This window comes from Herpailurus yagouaroundi, unplaced genomic scaffold (genome assembly GCF_014898765.1).
Source record: "Herpailurus yagouaroundi ecotype Mexico unplaced genomic scaffold, PumYag 199, whole genome shotgun sequence".
Lineage (NCBI taxonomy): Eukaryota > Metazoa > Chordata > Mammalia > Carnivora > Felidae > Herpailurus > Herpailurus yagouaroundi.
In genome coordinates, this window is record NW_024412430.1 from 16,611,955 (window position 1) to 16,633,872 (window position 21,918).

At 36.0% G+C, this 21,918-nt stretch overlaps 1 protein-coding gene across 5 annotated transcripts in view; it reads left to right on the plus strand.

Annotated features, from left to right (window-relative positions):
• JAK2 (Janus kinase 2) overlaps positions 1–21,918 on the plus strand; it is a 117,073-nt gene that overhangs the window by 19,435 nt on the left and 75,720 nt on the right. For 4 of the 5 annotated variants that reach the window (XM_040449482.1, XM_040449484.1, XM_040449485.1 and 1 more), the window contains exon 2: positions 20,134–20,383. In XM_040449482.1, the coding sequence (XP_040305416.1) occupies positions 20,158–20,383 (226 nt within the window). In that variant the 5' untranslated portion in view covers positions 20,134–20,157. Of the gene's footprint in view, positions 1–19,670; positions 19,750–20,133; positions 20,384–21,918 lie in introns of those variants that run through there. The other variant, XM_040449483.1, reaches the window with a different exon arrangement.

Here is a 21,918-nt window from a genome sequence, read left to right on the forward strand (position 1 = left end):
TCATACTGCCAAAAAATACTTTCTTACATGTTCTTGTTTTATTAATTCTACTTTTTCAGTTGACTGCCTTCCAGTCCTTTTTATAGGATCCTTCCAAATTTCCCTTTCCCTTGTAAATTGGGTTTTCTATAGCATGTTTCCTTCCATTCTTTACCTTCATTGAATGTTGTCTTTCCTAAAGGTATTACATCACATCTACCCTAGGGTCTAGAGGAAGTATTTACATTGCTACTTCCATAGCTCTTTATTATCCTGATACAAAAAACAAAAATCTTATCCTTTGAGATTAATATGATACAGCTTATTTCCTCAGTCCCTCCTGTTATCCTTTGCTGCTCTTTTCTTGCCTATTCCTGTGTTATTGAGAATTTTTGACATCTAACTTGGTTTTCCTTTATACTCCTTTTTCTGATATTTTCATGAGGTTATATTATTATCCTGGTGAAGAACTCACCTAAAGACATGTTAAGGTTTCTTAGTATATATTTGACTCTGCAGTGTCATCCACATTTTATAGCAGTACTGCATTCTCATGACGTCATTAGAATTAAACCTTGTTATTATCTCAGATTGGTAAACTGTTAATGTTACCGATCTCTGCTCATATTCTCCGGTATTTTTAGGTCTTTTATATTGCATACCTGTGCTCTTGATCCTGTCCCTGCCCATCCTAGGGCTAACACCTTGCTTCTTTGTTTTCCCTTTCTTTCTTTGGTATTATCACTGTTGCCCCCTCTGGTAGCTTAAGAATTATGCTTTAGCTTATTATGATTATGATTATGATTTGTTCTCTTCTGCTCTTTGACCATTAGCAGCTACCCTTTCTCTTTTCTGCTCTTCACTCTTTTCTTTTTTTTTTTTTAACATTTATTTATTGTTGAGAGACAGAGAGACAGAGCATGAGCAGGGGAGGGGCAGAGAGAGGAGGAGACACAGAATCTGAAACAGGCTGCAGGCTCTGAGATGTCAGCACAGAGCCCAATGCGGGGCTCGAACTCACAAACCGCGAGATCATGACCTGAGCCGAAGTCGGACGCTCAACCGACTGAACCACCCAAGGGCCCCAGCTCTTCACTCTTAAAAATAGCCATGCCACCTCGATTTCCTTATTTCCTAATTATTCTCTTAATTTTTTCCCCAGATATTTCATATACATTGGTTTGAAAATCAGATCACACAGAAGAGCTTAAAATGCAAGAACAGTTACAATGAGAAGTTTTATTCTTCTGACTTCAGTCCTTTTCTCCCAGAGAAAGTTAGCTTTGACTGTTAACTTTTCGTAGTTCAGTCTGTTTCACCTATACCAATGTTTCCTTCCCCTTCTCCTCATATTTATTCATTTCCCTGTATTTGATGTCTTTGTAACTTAAGGTACTGTATTATAACTTTATTTCTTGTTCCAGAAACCGTAGACAATATTTGTTGATTTCTTACTTTCTAGGATTAATGTACCTTTACCAAGATTCTCTTTAGCTACCTCTTGCGTTCACTTCTCAGCGTTAAGCATTTGTATTTTTATGTCAAAATGAACATTTACATTGAGTCTAGTAACGTTAATGGGCACTTTAGTTCTTTGTAGGCGATTCCAAATTTGCAAAACAGTAACAGTGTTATATTGAGGATTATTTGTTGTTGAGCCAGGAGCATACTGTAATTTCATTCCCATTCTTGTCAAGTTTTCTTCCATCGGAATTACCTTTTTTTCCCTGTTATTTTCCTTTATTATATCCTCTGTGGGTGTGTTGTGTTGTGTTGTGTTGTTTTGTATTGTTTATTTTTAAGTGCTTCATGGCAAGCAGTCTGATACCACTTTTTTCTGAAGTCTTCCTTCCAGAGTCCTCTCGCTGGGCTGAGTGTGCTTCAGGCCTGCTGCCCAGCTGTCTGTCATCATGTGACTTAACTACTTCTTTCCAGGGTTGGATCTGTTTTCTGGACCTGTTGTCATCTTTTTGATTTACTCCTTTGGTTTGGTTGGTATGTCTTAAGAAAGTAACTTCTGAAATGCTGCCTTTGAGGTAAACTTTGAATATTCGGATGTTTGAAAATTACTTTATTCTGCTGGGTGAGAATTCTAAGTTGAACACCATGCATGAGATTAGAAGATTCAAAATAATAGTATAGAATGAAAGGAAAAGCCTTTGTGGGAGGGGTCTTTACCCTTCCCATCCTTTATCTATGGTAGTCTTTGGCTAATTTCTTAATTGCTAAATTCAGTGGATTTTTTTCCCTTTCTTCTATCTTATTTAACCTCTTCACAATATTTGATAATTTGTCTTGTGATACTCTTTTTCTTCCTTTTTTTAAAAGGAACTCTATTTTTATTAAAATTTATACGGAAAAGCACAATAATCAGAAGTATACAAATGGCACAAAGTGAACACTTCCAGCTTTTCTCCTACTTCTCGACTGTTTCAAGAATCTGCTACATTCCTCTTTATGTTCTCCCATTTCTGACAGTTATAAATAATTCTTAAATGTTTGGGTTTAAGAATTTGATATCCAACCCTCTTTTTATCTTATATATCTTACATCTGGGCATCATGTATACTTTATACCTAATGACTTTGGAATCTCTCACAAAAGCACATAATGTTTTTCTTAGCCTTTGGAAATCTAGCTGCCTATGTGGTATCTCAGTCTGGGTGTCTTATTGGTAACTGAGATTCATTATGTGCCAAACTGAATTCATCATTCCTCCACAGCTATTTTTCTTCCATATGTCCTACTCTGTGAATTCTAAGACTGGACACCCAGCCTCCCAAACCCCAAACCAAGAAATTATTCTTAATTCCTCATATATGAAGCTGATTACTGCGAATCTTCCTTTTAATTGTCTTATAGGTGCTTCATATTCCAGATATCTAAAATCCACTTTCCTGGGGTGCCTGGGTGGCTCAGTCAGTTGAATGTCTAACTTCAGCTCAGGGCATGATCTCATGGTTCGTGGGTTGCAGTCCCGCGTCAAGCTCTGCACTGACAGCTCAGAGCCTGGAGCCTGCTTTGGATTCTGTGTCTCCCTCTCTTTCTCTGCTGCCACCTGCTTGTGTGCTCACACGTTCGTTCTCTCTCTCTTTCTCTCTCTCTCAAAAATAAAATTAAAAAAAATCCTATTTCCTTTCAAACTTACTTTTGTTATCTATCTTGGTGCGTAGCATTACTTTTTTTATACCTAGTTGCTTAGTTGGAAATCTCAAATTCAGGTTGATTCCTCCCTTTCTCTGAATGTCCAGTTGGTAATTAAGGTAGGTTTATGTGGTAAACCTATGTGGTATACAGTCCTGTCCTTTTCCCCCTGTGTATTCGAATATTACAGTTCCTGCAACACTTTATGTATTGTTTTATATCTGTCCACATTATTTCCTTTCCCTTCAGATGAAGAGCTTTTAAGGCAAAGGATGGTCTCTTTTGGAAAATGTTGAATGTGTAAATGAGTATTAAGTAAGTTGTGATAAAGTCAGGTGATACAATAATATGTAAACAGAAAAGTGATGGAATACATTTAGACTAGAAAATTTGACATGAGCGAGCAAGTTTAAAAATTCCAGAATTTCTCTTAAGTTAACAAATCTAATACATACCTGTTTTATCTACATTTTGGCTGAATTACTCCTAAAATATCTTTGTAAAGAGAAGGGAAATATATGAGTAAGTGCAGTATAAAGACATTTTATCTTCTTTTATTAAGGATTCATAAAGTAGAATTTTATATTTTACTGTATCACCAGGAAATTTCTATGACAGTTATAGATCACTGTGGTATACTTTCCAAAATCGGCTTCATTCTGTGAACATTGGTTTTAAGTTTTAAGTGATTTTTTTCTACTTTTAATTCTTTATAATTAATAGCGAATAATGGAAACCAACATACACTTAAAGGAAATATAGCTAACTTCCAACAGATTAATTAAATATATTCCAGATATTAGCAATTAGCAATCAGTACTAAAATGTTTTATGAAATGTATATCAAAGTGGTTTTAACGTTAGCCTAGAGGCTAATTAAGACATTTTTAGGGGCACCTGGCTGGCTCAGTCAGTAGGGCATACAACTCTCGATCTCAGGGTTGTGAGTTCAAGCCCCACATTGGGCATGGAGCCTACTTTAAAAAAAATTTATTTTTTAAATAATATCATATCAAAGAAAAATCCTACTTAATGAAAGAGGTGATAGAAGCAAAAACTAAGGGAAATAATACTGACACCAAAACATGGGTTTTTAGAAAAAGGCCCTCTTACTTTAGATGGGAGTGTATATATAATAAAGCCAATTTCTTAAACTGACAAATAACTTAAAAGTAGATGAGACTAAAAAATAATTGATACTTCTTGCTGTTCCCTTTTTAGCTGTCTTTCCTCATATGTTAGTTTAGCCTTTGAGGAATGTAGGGAAACAGAAGAGTAGGTACATTATGCCTGAAGCATCCTCCTACCGTAGTTCTTAGCCAACGTTTCTTTGTCATTACCATAGGAATTTCTGTCTGATAAAAAATATCCAAGCCCTTTTTTAAACAATAGTTGCTGATAAGTAGATCCAAATTTTTACTAACTGATGATTTCTGTTGAAGACATGATGTTCCCAATACCATTGACAAGAAGCTCAAATTGGACTTTCTCTGCCCTTGTGCAATTCATGTTATGTAACTTTTCTTGGCTGTCGCTATACTTGGATGTTTGATTATGGTTTAGGGAGGTATTGCATTAGATATAATTGGCCAAATGTGAACTTTAAAAGTATGTTTGGGTAGCCAGATATCTGGTAGAAACTGATCAAACTAAAGTAGGAATGAGAAGAGGTAAAGACAACAAAACTTTGTTTTGATGCTAACAGCTATCTGGGGGAATTGTTTTACATTTTCTATGTTTCTTCTAAGGATAGATGTACTTTTAAAAAAACAGTTTTATTGAGATGTAATTCACATACTGTACATTTTGCCCTTAACCATACATTTTTGTTTTAAATTGAAGAAGCAAAACTAGAATCTGTGTGAATGGGAATAGTGAGAAATTGTATTTAGACATCATTCTCAACTGCATTCCTGGGATTAACCCCTCTTGGTCTTGATTTTCTGACTTTTTTATGTGTTACTGGTTCCATGTTCTATTGTTTTGCTATGTTCTTGAGAAACATTTGCCTTTTGTGATACTCACATCTAGCTTTGACATCAGAGTAATGATTATAAAATAAAATAATTTGGGAAGTATTTCCTGCTTCTCTGTTTTTGGTAAGAGTTTGTATAGAATTGGTATTATTTTGTCCTTAAATTTTGGCAGACTTTACCAGTGAAGTGATTTGGCCTGGCGTTTTCTTTGTGGATAGATTTTTAATGAAAAATTTGATTTATTGAACAGATATATGTATGATACAATTCATGTTTTCTGTTTCTTTCTATATCAGTTTTCTTAAAATTACCGGTATAAATCATTGTAATCCCTTTTCCACTTAGTATCTATAAGATCTGTAGTGATATTCGGCTTTTATTCCTGCTATTGATAACTCATGTGTTTTTTTTTTCTTTCATTTTTGATCATTCTACTTAGAGATATAAATCTTATTAATCTTTTTCTAAAACTAACTTTTTGTTTTATTGATTTTCTCTGTTTTCTCTGCTCTTCATTACTACTTTCTTCTCTTTTCTCTGGTTTCTTTTTCTAGCTACTTAGGAAGATCATTGATGCCAGATCATCTTTCTTAACATAAGTACTTAAAATACACATTTCCCTTTAAACATCACATTAGCTGTATTTCAAAAATTTTATTTTTTAACAGTTTTTCTTCTCTTATTATTTTTTTTACTATGTAATAACATTTTTATTTATTTCTCCAATAGCCAAGAAATAAAGTATAAAATTGTTTTCTCCATTTTCTTTGGAGAAATTATTGAGAAATTTCAATTATTATTTTAATGTTTATTTTTATTTTTGAAAGAGAGAGAGAGAGCGAGTGAGCCTGGGGAAGGGGCAGAGGCAGAGGGAGACACAGAATCCGACGCAGGCTCTGGGCTCTGAGCTGTCAGCACAGAGCCTGATGCAGGGTTTGAACTCTTCAACTGTGAGATCATGACCTGAGCTGGTTCTTTGAAAAGATCAACAAAATTGGTAAGCCTGTAGCCAGAAATCATCAAAAGAGAGAGAGAGAGAGAGGGAGAGAGAGAGAACTTGAATAAACAGTATTAGTAATGAAAGAGGAGAAATAACAATCAACACCACAGAAATACAAAGAATTGTAACACAATATCAATATTATGAAAACTGAATATTATGAAAACCTGTCTATGCCAATAAATTGGACAATCTAGAAAAAAATGGATAAATTCCTAAAAACCTATAACCTACCAAAACTGAAGCAGGAAGAAATAGAAAATTTCAACAGAACAGTTACCAGCAATGAAATTGATTCAGTAATCAAAAAACTTCCCGAAACAAAAGTCTAGGAGCAGATTTCTTCACAGGTGAATTCTGTCAAACTTTTTGGGTTAATACCTATTGTTCTCAGGCTGTTCCCCCAAAAAAAGAAGAGGAAGGAAAACGTCATTGAGGCCATTGTCACCCTGATACCAAGACCAGAAAAAGACGTCCCCAAAAAAGAGAGCTATAGGCCACTATCTTTCATGAATATAGATGTAAAAATCCTTAACAAAATTTTAGGAAACCGAATCCAACAATACATTGGAAAAATCATACACCATGGCCAAGTGGGATTTATTCCTGGAATGTAAGCGTGGTGAAATATTTACAGAACAACCAGTGTGATATATTACATTAGTAAGAGAAAGGATAAAATCCGTGAGATCACTTCAATAGACACAGAGAAAGCATTTGACAAAATACAATATCCATTTATGATAAAAATTCTCTGCAAAGTAGGTCTAGAGGGAACATACCTCAACATAATAAAGGCTTTATATGAAAAACACACAGCCACCTCAGTGGTGAAAAACTGAGAGTTTTACCTCTAAGGTCACGAACAAGACAAGGATATACACTCTCACCATTTTTATTCAACATAGTACTGGAAGTCCTAGCCACAGCAGTCAGACAACATAAAGAAGTAAAAGGCATCCAAATTGCTAAGGAAGAAGCAAAACTCTAACTCTTGGCAGATGACTTGCTACTATGTATAGAAAACCCTAAAAATGCCAACAAAAACTACTAGAACTGATAACTAAATTCAGTAAAGTCACAGGATGTAAAAACAATGGACAGAAATCTGCTGTGTTCCTATATGCTAATAATGAAGCAGCAGTAACTAAAATTAAGAAAACATTCCATTTATAGATGCACCAAAAAATAAGAAAATACCTAAGAATAAACTTAACCAAAGAGGTGAAAGATCTGTACTATGAAACCGTAAAACACTGATGAAAGAAATTGAAGATGATGCAAAGAGGTGGGAAGACATTCCATGCTCATGGGTTGGAAGAGCAAATATTGTTAAAATGTCCATACTTCCCAAAGCAATATATAGATTTAATGCAACCCCTATCAAAATACCAACAGCATTTTTCAAAGAACTCAAATAAACAATTCTTAAATTTCTTTGGAACCACAGAAGACCTTGCATAGACAAAGCAATCTTGAAAAAAAAGAACAAAACTGGTGGCATCCTTCTCCCAGATTTCAAGGTATACTATGAAGCTGTAGTAATGAAAACATGGTGCTGGTATAAAGATAGACCTATAGATCAATCGAATAGAACAGGAAACCCAAAAATAAACCCACAATTATGTGGTTAATTAATCTTTGACAGAGAAGGAAAGAATATACAATGAGAAAAAGACAGTGTCTTCAACAAATGGCGTTGGGAAAACTGGCCAGCTACATGGAAAAGACTGAAGCAGACCACTTTCACCATACACAAAAATAAACTCAAAATGGATTAAAGATCAAAATGTGAGACCTGAAACCGTGCAAATCCTTGAAGAGAGTGCAGGCAGTAATTTCTCCAGCATCAGCTGTAGCAGTATTTTTCTATATATGTCTCGTGAGGCAAGGGAAAGAAAAGCAAAGATAAATGGTTGGGACTACAAAAAAAAAAAAAAAAAAAAAAAAAAGCTTCTGTACAGCAAAGGAAACGGAGTCTTAATTTATAGACTAGACTGGCATATGATATAACTTAGTATTCCATTTATTCCATTATTCCATTTACACTTGAAAATGATGTACATTCTGCAGTTATTAAGTATATTGTGATGTAAATGTTTAGTTGGTTAATGATGTTCAGGTCTTCAGTATTCTTTTTTTTTTAAGTTTATTTCTTTTTGAGAGAGAGAGAGAATGAGTGAGGGAGTGGCAGAGAGAGGAGGAGAGAAAATTCCAAGCAGACTCTGTGCTGTCAGTGCAGAACCCAGTGCGAAGCTCGAACTCACAAACTGGGAGATCATGACCTGAGCCGAAATCAAGGGCTGGACGCTTAACTGACTGAGTCACCCATGCCCCTGGATCTTCAATATTCTTATTTTTTTCATCTGTTTTACTTCTGTTAATTCCTGACAGAGAAGTATTAAAATTTCTAGCTATTAGAGTTGTTTTGCCTATTTCTTTCTTTACTTTTCTGCTTCATGTGACTTGAAACTATTATTACATGCATATGAGAAGTCTAATATATACATCTATTTATTGTAGTTTTTTTTTAATGTCCTGTTTTAAAAGCTGTCATGAAGATATTTTTTTCTGGAATATTATATGACCTTTTACTTATTGGTTGGTTATCTCAAATTAATATTTTTGGGTATTGGTGTAAGTTGGAGGTCAAGATTGCTTTTTCTTCTTGCCACTTAATAGCCATTGACTGCCATACTTTTACTGAAAAGACTGACATTTCCACCAAAATGCAGTTGACCATATTTGTTTTCAGTTAGGTTATCTTATGTGAGGATATTTTTCTCAGCTCTATTTGTTCCTTTGGTCTATTTTTCTATGTTTTTTTTAAATATGAAATTTATTGTCAAACTGGTTTCCATCCAACACCCAGTGCTCATCCCAACAGGTGCCCTCCTCAATGCCCATCACCCACCCTCTCCTCCCTCCCATCCCCCATCAACCCTCAGTTTATTCTCAGTTTTTAAGAGAGAGTCTTATTTTTCTGTATTTATGCCAATACCAAATTGACTTAATTATACTAACTTCACAGTAAATCTTGATGTCTGGTAATGTAAATCCTTCCAGTTGGCTCTTCTAGATTGTTTTGACTCTTGTAATCCTTTGTTTTCCGTGCAGATATTAACTTGTAAATTCCCATAACATAAGCTGCTAGGATTTTAATTGGGACCGTGTTGACTCTATATATCAATTTGGAGAAGAGTTGCTACCTGAGCAATATTGAGTTTTCCTATAGTCTTTTTTTTTTTTTTAAAGTTTATTTGTTTTGAGAGATAAAGTGCAAGTGAGGGAGGGGCAGAGAGAGCAAGAATGCCAAGCAGGCTCCACACTGGCAGTGTGGAGCCCAGTGGGAGGCTCAAGCTCTGAACTGGGAGATCATGACCTGAGCCAAAGTCAGACACTTAACCTACTGAGCCATCCAAGCACCCCCAGTTTTTCTATACTCTTATATCTGTATGTTCTATTCTTCCATTATTTAACTGGCCTTTATTTTTTCTAGCAGTGTTTTATAGTTTTTATTAGAGTTATTACAGATATTTTAGTAGATTTATTCCTAAACACTTGACTCTCTGTTACTATTGTTAATGATGCTGTTTTTAATCATCTTCATTTTTAAATTTGTTTCTGGTATATGAAAATCAATTAAATTTTGTATATTGATTTTGTATGCACTATCCTTTCTAACTTCATTTAGTAATTGTTATATTCTTAAAATTTTTCTGCATACATAGTCATATCATCTGTGAATATATCAGTTTTACTTCCTCCTTTGTAATCATTATACCTTTTATTTCATTTTCTTGCTTTATTGTGCTGGCCAGTACCTCCACTCAAATGTTGAGTGATGGGCAACCTGACACTTGATTTCAGCTCAGGTTGATCCCAGGGTTGTGGAATTGAGCCCCAAGTTGGGCTCTGTGCTAAGTGTGGAGCCTGCTTGAGATTCTCTCTCTCCTTCTCTCTCTCCCTCCCTCTGCCACTCTCTGCCATTTATGTGCGTGCTTGCTCTCTAAAAAAAAAAAAAAATTTATGGGTGCCTAGGTGGCTCAGTCACTTGAATGTTTCATTGTTGGCTTTGGCTCCAGTTGTGATCCTGTGGTCGTGGGATTGAGCCCCACAACAGGCTCTGTGCTGAGCATGGAGCCTGCTTAAGATTCTCTCTCTCTTCCTTTGCCCCTCTCTCCCGCTTGTGCTCTCTCTCCAAAAAATAAAATAAAATAAAATGAAGATAAAATAAAATATTAAGTGGAAGTCATGATTATAGTCATGCTAATTAAGTTTTTGAATTCAAGAAGCATGAGATCAATATTTAACCATTAAGTATTTTAAGTTCTTTTATAGTTATTTTTTATAAGAATGAGGAAGTATGCTTTTATAGCTAGTTAGCTGAGAGTGTCTAATCACAAACCATTGTTGAACATTATTAGAGTTAGTTTCTACACTTATCGAAATGATCATATGTTACTTTCTCATGTATTCTAATAATATGATAAATTCTGTTGATTGATATTTTAATGTTAAAATAGCTTTGCTTTTTTGGGGTACACTAACCCGGTTAAGATTTGTTAGTCTCTAAAATATTACTAAATTTAATTTGCTAGTATTTTGTTCATTATTTTTTTCATATATGTTTGTAGGAAATATTTACATATAATTTTCTTTCCTTGTCACAACTTTATTACATTTTGGTATTATGTTCATACTGTACTCTTAAAATATGTGGAAAAGTGTTTTGTAATTTCTATTTACTGAAATAGTTTGTGTAAGCTCTTTTTTCATTCTTCAGATGTCTGGAAAAATTCACTAAGAAAGTCAATAGGCAATGAATTTTCTTTGTGGAAAGGTTTTAAGTTAAATATTCAATTTACTTAATGAATGTTAAAAGTTTGAAATTATATCTTTCTTCCTTTTTCAGTGTTTTTTCCTTCCTTTGTCCATTTTGATAAAGTGTGTTTGAGAAAATCTTTTTTCACATATTTCAAGCTTATTGGAGGATGTTCCTATATTGACATATATTTTTAGGGACACCTGGGTGGCTCAGTCGATTAAGCATCTGACTCTTGATTTTGGCTCAGGTCATGATGTCATGGTTCATGGGTTCAAGTTACCTTCCTTAACTTCTCTCTACCTTGGTTTCCCCTACTGGCAACCATTGATAGTAATAATGTCAATCTCAGGGTTTCTGGGTGGCTCAGTCAGTTAAGCATTTGACTCTTTGATTTCGGTTCAGGTCATGATCTTACTATGGTTTGTGAGTTGGAGTCCCGCATTGGGTTCTGAGCAGACAGTGTGGAGCTGCTTGGGATTCTGTCTCCCTCTCTCTGTACCCCTCCCCTGCTTGTTCTCCATCTCTCTCTTGAAATAAATAAAAATAAATTTAAAAAACCTATATATTTTGGGGAGCCTGGGTGGCTCAGTCAGTTGAGCGTCCAACTCCGGCTCAGGTCATGATCTTGCGGTCTGTGAGTTTGAGTCTCGCGTCGGGCTTTGTGCCAACAGCTCGGAGCCTGGAGCCTGTTTCGGATTCTGTGTCTCCCTCTCTCTCTGACCCTCCCCTGTTCATTCTCTGTCTCAAAAAAATAAATAAACATTAAAAAAAATTAAAAAAACATATTTTTAATATTGTAAGCTCTGCTAATGATGTCTACTTTCCAATTCTTGATATTGGCCCTTTATTTTCTCTCTTTTAAAAAAATCAATCATTTTAGTGTTTTAGCAGTTGTATTAATGGCTTTTTTTAAAAGCCAACTTTTTGTTTTTCTTTTTGTTCCCCCGCACTGATTTCTGCTCTTAAATATTTGTCCTTCTGTAGTTCTTAGCTTAATTTGTTGTTCTTTTCCTAATTTCTTGGTATAAAAGCTCATTCTATATTTTGTTTAACCTTCTTTTCTCACATATGAGTTTAAGACTAAATATCCTAGTAAACACTTTTATTGCATTTCTTTAATATTTTTACCATTTTTAAATTAAAGTATTTTTTTATTTCTTCTTTACACCATTTGCTCTTTAAAAGTGTGTTGCTAAATTTCTGAATATGTGGGAATTTTCTAATCATTTTTGTTATTGATTTTTAGTTTAATCTCATTGTGATAAGAGAACATACTGGTTAATAAGTACATGTTGTGGAGGCACGTGGATGGCTCAGTCACTTAAGTGCCTGACTCTTGATTTCAGTTCAGGTCATGATCTCAGGGTTGAGAGCAAGCTCCGGTTGATGAGATGAAGCCCCGACTGATGAGATCGAGCCCCATGTTGGGCTCTCTGCTGTCAACAGGATGCTTCCTTGGGATTCTCTCTCTCTTGCTCCCTGTCTCTGCCTCTCTCCTGCTTGCATGCTCTTACTCTCTCTCTCTCAAAATAAATAAATAAAGATAAAAAAGTACATGTCGTGATACTTTTGTAAGTCGTCATAGTTTCCATAATAGATTTTTATGATTTGAACACTGTTAGTAAGTTTACATCAGTTCAAATGCAGAGCTTTGTATTTTTTTTTTTTAATTTTTTTTTCAATGTTTTTTATTTATTTTTGGGACAGAGAGAGACAGAGCATGAACGGGGGAGGGGCAGAGAAAGAGGGAGACACAGAATCGGAAGAGCTTTGTATTTTTTAATATATTTTTTCTTTTTTACTGAAGTTATTAAGGATGACATGATTTTACAGAGTATTGAGTGTTACTGATTATCTTATGTCCTTCCTATTTTGCACTTTAAAGCACTTCTTTATTAATTCTTATTAAACCAGGAGTGTTGTTTCAGAGAATAAAAAGAGTAGGTAGTGATTAAGGTCGCTTTCACTTTTTTATGTTATCCTCTAATGTTGTTATTTCTTCAATATTTTTAAGAATTACATAAATTAGGGGCGCCTGGGTGGCTCAGTCAGTTAAGCGTCCGACTTTGGCTCATGGTTCATGAGTTTGAGCCCCGCATCGGCCTCCATGCTGACAGCTCAGAGCCTGGAGCCTGCTTCAGATTCTATATCTCCCTGTCTCTGCCCCTCCCCTGTTTGTGCTCCGTCTCTCTGTCTCTGTCTCTCTGTCTCTCTGTCTCTCTCAAAAATAAACATTAAAAAAAAAAAGAATTACATAAATTAATCATAGTATATGCAACATTAAACCAACATTATGGGTCTTATATAGATAAAATGGTTGCTTGCTCCATTTGTTCATATTTTTAATATATTCCTTTAGTATTTATTGGCAATTGCTTTATGGTAGAACATGTTTGTTTTCAGAAATTTTCCAGGTACATTTGAAAAGGATGCATTGTTGGTGTCCTCTTTTGATTGTATTTTTCAGTGAAATATAGGGAGTGGAAAGTAAGAGTTGGAATGGCAGCTTTGGTGGTAGAGGAGTAAGGATAAGGTATGAGGTAGTTGATTAGAAAAGTGGGAGAGTACATAGATGAAGGAAATAAAGTAATAAATAGTAGATTGTAGGTGCACAGCACTAAAGGCCCATTTGAATTTAGAGTTTATGAATTTCAAGATAGACCAATCTCAGTGCATGTGTGTTTTCATCAGCTGTATTTATATATATAGGCAGAAGTTCTGAGTAGAGTTTCCTTACCATCTTTGGTGTTCTGACCCTTTATTTTGACTTCTATGAGTTAAGCGTTCTTTAAACTATCTCTTCTCAGAAGATTATTTTAATATGAATGTAGGCATCTCTAACACCAATGAAATTTCTTCTTTTATTCTTAAATGTTTTATTCTGGTCTGTTTTCTTTTTTCTGCCGTCTAGAGCTCTTGGAGTTCCTGGATTGATGCTCCCTATTTAGTTTTTGTTCATATTTCTTTCTCTTGATCTAGGAAACTGGGAGTTTGTCTTGACTTTGTCTTCCAAATTATTTGGTCTCCAGTTGTGTTATTCAGTGTTTCCATTGAATTGTCATTTTTTTTAAACTTAACTATTTTCATTCTCTTCTCCTTTTTAGTGATCATCTAATGATGCTTTATGTTTTCAAAAATTCTGAATCTCTCTGAGGATACCAAGGAGAATTTTTATTTATTTTATTTTATTTCATTTCATTATTTATTTATTTATTTACTTACTTACAGAGAGCACGTGTGCCTGCAAGCAGGGGGAAGGGCAGAGAGAGGGAGGGGAAGAAAGGGGGGGGGGGGAAGAATATACCAAGCAGGCTCCATGCCCAGCCCAGCTCGGAGCCCAATGTGGGCTTGATCTTCCAACCCTGAGATCGTGACCTGAGCTGAACTCAAGAGTTGGACACTTAACTGACTGAGCCACGTAGGCAATCCCCAAGGAGAATTTTTCAAAATATTCTCTTCCCTGTATTTGTTTCTTCTGGTGTTAGTTTTGCTGTTCATTTTTGTCCTCCTCTTTTATGCTTTCTTCCTATCCCCCTTCACCTCCAGTGTGTGGTCATCCTTGATTATCTTGGCATATTTATTCTTTTTGTATGTGTGTGCAGAAAACTTTAATGCTTATTAAAAGCCTTCTTCTGTGTGTATTTTAAATAGAATCTATTTATTTCCTACACTTTGTTTTCTTTGCCATCTGTTCCTGTCTACTTTTTATCTTCCATCAGTTCTTCAAAATTCTTTCTGATTTTGCTGATAGCACTGTTTCTTATTTTTCCAAGCTATCATGAATTTATTCACATAAACTTTTTATTTTACTCCTTTCCGTCCTTTTGGCTACCGTTGTCATATCTTTTGCTTTTACATCTATTACAAGTTTTACCATATGTTATTATCATTATGTTTTTAAACAATTGTTAATTGTCTTTTAAGTAATTCAAGAAAGGGAAGAAAAATGGAATGTTATAGTTACCCACATAGTTACTGTTTTTGACTTCTTCATTCCTTTCTACAAATCTGAATTTGCATCACTTATCATTTGCCTGTAATTCAGAGGACTTTTTTTTAAAGCATTTCTTAAAGTTTTTTGTTGTTGTTGTTGTTGATGTGTACTCCCAGTATCCATTTATCTGAAAATATATTTGTTTAGCTTAAGTTTTAAAGGTTTTTTTTGTGGACTATAGAATTTTAGGTTCAAATTTTAGCTCCTTTTCCTCCCTAGCAGCATGTTGTCTTCTGGTCTCTATTGTTTCTGATGAGATGTCAGTTGTATGTCTTATCTTAGCTCTTCTGTATGTAAGTGGCTACTTTTAAGACTTTTCTCTATGATTTTTGGCAGTTTGACTATGATATGACTATATGGGGATTTTACTGAATGGAGCTACATGAACGATTTTATTCATGGTTTGATTTTTTTCAAATTTAGAAAAAACTTAGCCAGTATTTTTCCAAATATTATCTTCTGTCTTGTTCACATGTGTTAGATTGCTCAATATTGTATAGGTCATATGATTTCTATGTCTTCATGCATTTATCTTTGATTCTTTTGCATGTGTATCGTAGTAAACACATTTTAAAAAATCCAACATTTTGGTTTGCTGTCAGTCCCATTTCTGTATATTTTATCTCTTGACTCTACATCACATTTTTCTTTATGTTAAATAGATTTCACTTGACTGTTGTCTCTTGTGGATGATATCTTGTACAAACTCTGGGCAGTGTGGATTTTAGTCTTTCTTTGAAGTGTAGGGCTTTGTTCTAGCAGGGACTTTACCTTGATCCTGTGGAGACTTAGTTTTAGGCTTTGTTAGGACTGTCCATTTCAGTTTTGCCCTTATTTCTGATATATGGTTCTTATTCCTCAAGTGCGGTTTTTTTCTGGAGGTTCAGTGAAAAGCCTGAAATATTTACCAATTCCTTCTACATCCAAACTCTGATTCTCCAGAATCAGATAGCTATTGAAATCTCTTCCTATATCTTTTAGATTTTTAGTTGTTGCCTCTCCCTGGGCTTTTTGGGTTTTCATCCCATGCATGGGAATACAGGAGTGAGCCCCTCAAGATTCTCTTTTTTTCTGGGGTACCTGGGTGGCTCAGTCATTTGAGCGTCCAACTTCAGCTCAGGTCATGATCTCACGGTTCATGGGTTTGAGCCCCACGTCGGGCTCTGTGCTGACAACTTGGAGCCTGGAGCCTGCTTCAGATTCTGTGTCTCCCTCTCTCTCTGCCCCTCCTTCCCACCCCCTGTCTCAAGAATAAATAAACATTAAAAAAATTAAAAAAAAAAAGACTCTTTTTCTTTCCAGGATTTCTGCCTTCAGTTTCTATCTGTTTACCACCTCCAGAGTTTGTTCCCTGATTCTTCCAGCCAGCGAGACTACAGCTTTGTATATAATAGCTCTGTCCTTTTCTCCAGCAACTATTGGGTACTACAAAGACTGTGTAGTTTCCTTAGGATAAAAGATGGATAGATGTGGGGGCACCTGGGTGGCCCAGTCAGTTAAGCATCAGACTTGTGATTTTGGCTCAGGTCATGATCTCACAGTTCGTGGGTTTGAGCCCCATGTTGGGCTCCATGCTGTCAGTGTGGGATTCTTTCTCTCCCTCTCTCTGCCTGCCCCCTGATCTCTCTCAAAATAAATAAAATACACATTAAAAAAAAAATATGGGTAAATGAGGACCTCCTTCACTGTTTTTCTTTCTCTCAGGGGTCAGATCCCCTGTAGTTGCTGTATCTGCTTTTGTTTGCTTGGCAATGCCTTCAGTGTTTTTAAGATGTTTTTCCTAGACTTTATAATTGTTATCAGTAAAGCATATGGGTTTGTATCAAGAGCATCCAAATCAGAAAGGAAGAAGTAAGTATGTATACACACGCACAGACACACACACACACACACACACACACACACACACACACACACGTGAATATTATTCAGCCTTAAAAAAGGAATAAACATTATTTGCAACAACATGGATGAACCTTAGGGGCAAGTAAAATAAGTCAGAATGACAGATACTGCATGGTACCACTTACATGTGTAATAAAAAAAAAAGTCTAACTCTAAGAAGCACATAGTAGAAAAGTCTTGCTAAGGACTGGAATTTGGGAGAAATTGGTAAAAGGCTATAGATTTTTGGTTATAAGATAGATAAGTTTTGAAAATCTAATATAACACATTGACTATAGTTGAGAACATTGTATTGCATAATTGAAATTTTTCTGTATTGTATAATTGAAATTTTCTAAGAGAACTTAAAAAAAAGTAACTTCATGAGGTGATGGATATGTTGGTTCAGTGATGGGGAGTCATTTCACCGTGTATACAGTGTCAATCATGTTGTATATGCTAAGTATCTCACAGTTTTGTCAATATAGTGGAAAGGGTTTTTTCAAATAAGAGTGCAACTTAAAAATTGTTAAGGCCTCACTGAGAGATCTGCTAAAAGATACATTTCAGCAGAAAAAAGTCCAGAAGGAAAGCATATGGTCCAAAACAATGGTGAGCACAAATTGATGAAATTCTTGCAAATTTGCCCCTTAATGGCTAAGAGTTCATTTTAGATGAATTTCAGTAATTGAGTATAGAAGAGACAGCACTTGAGTATAGTAAGTTACAAGAAAATTTTTAAAAATTTTATATTTTTGAGCAAATTAAAATTGTTTAAATTTGTATATCCAGTTGCTTTTGGACTTCAAAAATCTTGCAGTTTTAACAGTTGCCGGCTTCTTGTTTTGTTGTGTTTTTACTCACCAGAAGTCCTATGATATTTGAAGAACTAAGTATTAACTCTAGTATTTAATATAATAAAGTCCTTATAGTTAGTTATAGATTTCACCTTGCACTAAATAAATAAACTAAATTTCACCTTGCACATCACTTAATCATCATGTTTCTTTCCTTTAATGTCTGCACTTAGTACAGTGACGTTCAGAAATGCTGTGTGAGTGTGTTTGTCATTATTTTCTCCTTCTCCCTTCACATAGCTCTGCTCATGATTTAAATGGGCGTCTATGGGGAAATCTTACACATATCAATCTCATGTTTTAGCTGCCAGCTAGAGTCTGGTGTAATTGTCCTGCTTCCATTTCTAAACAAAAGTGTGTAAAGGAGTAGTCCTTATTCTATTCCTTTGTCCAATGTCCAATGTCAAGAGGCAAAGTCTTCATTTCCTTATATCCATTAATGGTATTATAGATCTTCCAAGTTTGAATTCCTCCCATTGTCTTTTACCCCTGGCTTAAAAAATTTTTTATTTGAGTATACTTTTATTCGAGTTGCATTAGTATCAGGTGTACAGAATAGTGAATCAGTAGCATCTCTCTGTGTTATGCTGTGCTCACTGCAATATCACTGACTTCATACCCTGTGCTGTGCCTTTTATTCCTGTGACTTATTCATTCCATGACTGGACTCCTGGCTTCCTCTGGATTCAGTCAGTTACCAGGTTGCATGAAGTCTTGCTGTTATATTACCATTCATCATTCAACCATTGCTGTTTCAATTAAGGATGTTACTACTATGTAGACTATTGCCGTAGCTTTTGTTTCTACTTCACTTTTTAATTCATCATTTGACTGTAGGATAAAGTTTATATTCTTTGATCCCTTTTTTTTTTTCAAGTAGGCCCCGTGCCCAATGTGGGGCTTGAACTCACAACCCTGAGAGTGAGAGTCACATGCTTTGTGGGAGCCTCCGTGACTCATTCAGTTAAGTGTCCAACTTTGGCTCAGGTCATGATCTCACAGTTTGTGAGTTTGAGCCTCACATCGGGCTCTATGCTGACAGCACAGAGCCTGTGTGGGATTCTTTCTCTCTCTCTCTCTCCCCCCCCCCCCCCCAGCTTGTTCTCTCTCTCTGTCTCTCAAATACACATTAAAAAAAATAATAAAAGAGTCACATGCTTTACTGACTAAGCCCAGCCAGATGCCCCTTAAATTCTTTGATCTGACATTCAGACTTTTCTTAATTCTTTACTCTATCAGTTAGGATCGCATTCAATTATAAATAATAAGATGTCTTGTGGTAGAAAGGTGATTCTTGACACTGATTCAGGTGCTTAAGTTTGCCAGGTCTTTTATTCTCTTGGCATTTTCTTCCTGGTTTTAAGGTGACTGCCCTACCCTGCTCGGAGGCAGGTAGGAAGAAAGTGAAGAGAGAAAAGCAAAAAGGAGTCCAGTGGAGCACCTGAGTGGCTCAGATGGTTGAACGTCCGGCTCTTGATTTCCACTCAGGTCATGATGTCACAGGTCATGAGTTTGAGCCCCATGTCGGGCTGTGCTGACAGTGCAGAGCCTGCTTGGGATTCTCCCTCTCTCTCTGCCCCTATCCTGCTTGTACTCGCCCCTTTCTCTCTCTCTCTCTCTCTCTCTTTCTCTCTCTCTCAAATAAATAAACTTAAAAAAGTTAAAAAACAAAAAAGAAGGCCAGGTCTGCTTTCTTTTAAGGAATGGTTCTCGAAGTACCACCCAGCAACTTCCACTTAAATCTCATTTGTTGAAACTAGTTCACGTGGCTGTTCATCTGTGGGGAAGTACAGTTCTTTGGGGGTATGTTGCTCTCCTTAAACAAATTGGGCCTCTCAAGAAGGAAAAAATGTATCCTGGGTATGTAGTTGCAGTTTTGCCACAGATATTCATCTCTGCTTTTAGTCCTTTCCTAAATGGCATAACTGCTCAAATACTGCACTGTGGCCCAATTAATTAGAGTATCTTGTACCTTTCTATTTCTCAGCACAGTTCTACTCTCCTGGAATATTCTACATCTTCCGTTCATATAAATCCAATCTGTTGTACAGAGTCAACTCTGTGTATGAACTCCTCTAATAAAACTTGTAAGTTTAAACCCAGTTTGAAATGTTACTTACCCCCTGCAGACCCCAGTAAGCAATTGTCACACTAATTCGTTTGTTTTGAATTTATGTTGTCTAGTTGGATCTCTTCTCCTGTTACCTGTGACTGATTTTGTTTGTTCATTTTGTTAGTATTACATATCTGTATTATGTTTCCTCAGTTAAGTTGTAAACTTCAGTTTTATAGGCCTTGTCCACAGGAAGTTTATAATCTCAATGCCTCTCACTGTGCTTTGTACATAGTACACGATATTTATTCAGTTACCAATTTAACAGAGTCGTGCTTTCAGGGAAGGCTTCTTTGTACATGAGGGATGCTTTATCAGTATCACTTTCTTTTGTAATGTTATTGTTTTTTCTTAATAGGCAAATGTTCTGAAAAAACTCTGCATGGGAATGGCTTGCCTTACCATGACGGAAATGGAAGGAGTATCTGTATCTCCTGTACATCAGAATGGTGATATTCCTGGAAATGCTAATTCTGTGAAGCAAATAGATCCACTCCTACAGGTGTATCTTTATCATTCTCTTGAGAAGGCTGATGGAGAATATCTGAAGTTTCCAACTGGGGAGTATGTTGCAGAAGAAATTTGTGTTGCTGCTTCTAAAGCTTGTGGTAAATATGCAAAAACATATATTTTCTCCTTGTTAATAGATCATTGTTTTGATTATACTACTCTAATGTACATGTATAATGTATTATTCTTTGTGTTTTAAAATGCTTATATGACTGACGGGTATGTTCTTACATACATAATAAAAGGAGAACGTCACTAGAGTACATTTAAGGTAAATCTGCCTTGGGCTAGTCCTACAGACTGAATGTTTGTGGTTCCCTAAGGTTGGTGATGAAATCTATTCCTCTAATGTGATGGTATTTGGAGCTGGTTCCTTCAAGAGGTGATTAGGTCATTGGGTGGATCCCTTATCAGTGGAATGAGTGCCTTTAGAAAAGAGACCCCAGAGAGCTCTGTCACCCCTTCTTCCATGTGAGGACATGGTAAGAAGATGAATCAGAAGAGGGTTTCTGTGAACTAGAAAATGGGTGCTCATTAGGCAACCAAGAGTTTCCTAGCCTCCAGAACTGTGAGAAATTTCTGTTGTTTATAAGCCCCTTAGTCTGTGGTATTTTTGTTATAGCATCCTGAATGGACTGCTTCAAAAGTTGGTACTGAGAAGTGGGGGACTGCTGTAACAAATATCGAAACATGTAGAAGTAGCTTCGGAACTGGGTTTTGAGGAACACGTTAGAAAAAGCCTATCTTACTGTGAACGGACCTTTAAAGGGGATTCTGGTGAGGACTCAGAAAGAAAAGAGGAGAGCCATAGAGAAAGTCTTAATATTCTTAGAGAATACATAAGTAATCTGAATAGAATGTTGGTAGAAATATGTATGATAAAGGCCATTCTGATGAGGTCTCAGACAAGAATGTGAGACATGTTACTGGAAATTAGAGGAAAAGCAATCCTGGTAAAGTGGCGTTGACCTTAAAAAACAAAAGAGCCAGGGGCGCCTGGGTGGCGCAGTCGGTTAAGCGTCCGACTTCAGCCAGGTCACGATCTCGCGGTCCGTGAGTTCGAGCCCCGCGTCGGGCTCTGGGCTGATGGCTCAGAGCCTGGAGCCTGTTTCCGATTCTGTGTCTCCCTCTCTCTCTGCCCCTCCCCCGTTCATGCTCTGTCTCTCTCTGTCCCAAAAATAAATAAACGTTGAAAAAAAAAAATTAAAAAAAAAAAAACAAAAGAGCCAGTTATTTTATCAGCAAAATGACTTTATTTAGGAAAAGCAGAGGAATGGCAGTTTGGGACCAGCAAACTCTAGAGAACCACAGACAACTTCATAGAACAGAGGAAAGTGCTTACTTTTATAAGAGAAAGGAGGAAGCTGGGAGGAGCGGTTTTCTGGGAGTCCTTATTGGCTGGGTTTTGCTGGGCAGGAGCAAGTCTTCCTTCTGCTGGGGTGTGTAAAGTAAGCCTCTTCCTGTCAGGGAGTGTGATGTAGGCTTCTTAGGGCAGGTAGTAATGTGGGGGAGCTTCCCCTTCAGGGCTTCCTACTCCATTTTATTATATTATATTATATTATATTATATTATATTATATTATATTATATTACATTTTATTACATTTTATTACATTTTATTACATTTTATTACA